The sequence below is a fragment of the Penaeus monodon genome, chromosome 24, assembly GCF_015228065.2.
Source record: "Penaeus monodon isolate SGIC_2016 chromosome 24, NSTDA_Pmon_1, whole genome shotgun sequence".
Lineage (NCBI taxonomy): Eukaryota > Metazoa > Arthropoda > Malacostraca > Decapoda > Penaeidae > Penaeus > Penaeus monodon.
In genome coordinates, this window is record NC_051409.1 from 28,824,778 (window position 1) to 28,825,961 (window position 1,184).

Consider the following 1,184-nt stretch of genomic DNA (forward strand, 5'->3'; position numbering starts at 1 on the left):
GCCGCTTCAAACCGACAACGACATGCACCTCCAACCCCCGTAGGACCACCCGCACATCCCCTCCTCCGCCCCAAAGACCACGATGCTTTTCTACCCACCCCCACCTTACATGCACAGACAAACGTCGCAGCTGCCAACGCAACCGCTGGGGCCCCTGTTAAAACCCAGACAACGCCCATGTCCCCGCCCACTGAAACTCTTCGCCCCAAAGTACCCCCCCCTCATGAGGGAAACCCCCAAAGCACAGCAACCCCCTCCCGCCACAGAAAAAGATACCACTCAAAAAAACGAAAAACCTGCCCACACACCCCCTGCGGTCGTTTCCCGAGAGCGCCCGCCCCGAGCGGGAGCCCCTGTCGCGACTATAGCATTCTGTGCCCCCGCACGCCCCGCACACCCCTGTAGTTTCCACGCCGAGGGGGCGGGAAAACAAAACTTGCCCGTCGGAAATGAAAACCAAACCCCCGCAGGTAAGCAATACTATTAATATTTCTGGTTTTGTAAAATTTGGTACAAAAAGAGAAAGGATTTCCGCTCATTCAGCAAAAGGGTTCGTTTGATGGATTCTTGATACGAAGTCCTTTTCCAGGACCAAGGCGAGTCCCAAGCGAAAGTAAGAGGGGGTCAAGGGGACATCGACGCCTGCCGGCGGTACAAAGCCACAACGACGACGCGAGGGGACGCCTCAAAGAAGCCATCCGGCCTCTCCGCCCCCCCGCCCACCCGGGCAAACTCTCCCCCCCACCACCTCCCGGGCCCTCCCCCCCACGCCCCTTTGCCCTCAGTGTCCCCGGGGGGGGAAGGGTCCTCGACGTCCCCCGCACCATTTTCCCCGTCTTTTTGTGGTGGTCGCCGTTGTGGGGCTCCGCCGGGGGTGGGGCGTGTACTGTGGGGAGTCCGCCGGAGGGGAAGCTCCGGGGGCCGGGGATCCCGGTTCCGGGCGGGACGAATGCGATGGCGGAACATCTTCAGCCGGGGGGGCACTCGGCCGCCACGGAGCACGGGGGCCCCGAGGGTGGCGAGGGGGGCCCGGCGCTCACCAGGACTTCGCATCGATTTTGGTTTAAGTAAATCCCCCCCAGGCAGATTCGTCGGGCCGCGCCTCGCGGAGGCCCTTTGGAACCCCGGCGAGGGGGACGCCTCATCTCACGCTCACGGATAAGGGTGAACAAATTAATTGAAAC

The 1,184-nt window shown here is 62.1% G+C and overlaps 1 protein-coding gene across 1 annotated transcript; it reads left to right on the plus strand.

Annotated features, from left to right (window-relative positions):
• Positions 1-82: 82 nt before the first annotated feature.
• LOC119588938 (formin-like protein 5) lies at positions 83-1,071 on the plus strand. The gene is made up of 2 exons (XM_037937550.1): positions 83-470; positions 590-1,071. Exons 1-2 carry the CDS (start codon positions 83-85, stop codon positions 1,069-1,071), a joined length of 870 nt encoding a protein of 289 aa, XP_037793478.1.
• Positions 1,072-1,184: the final 113 nt, after the last annotated feature.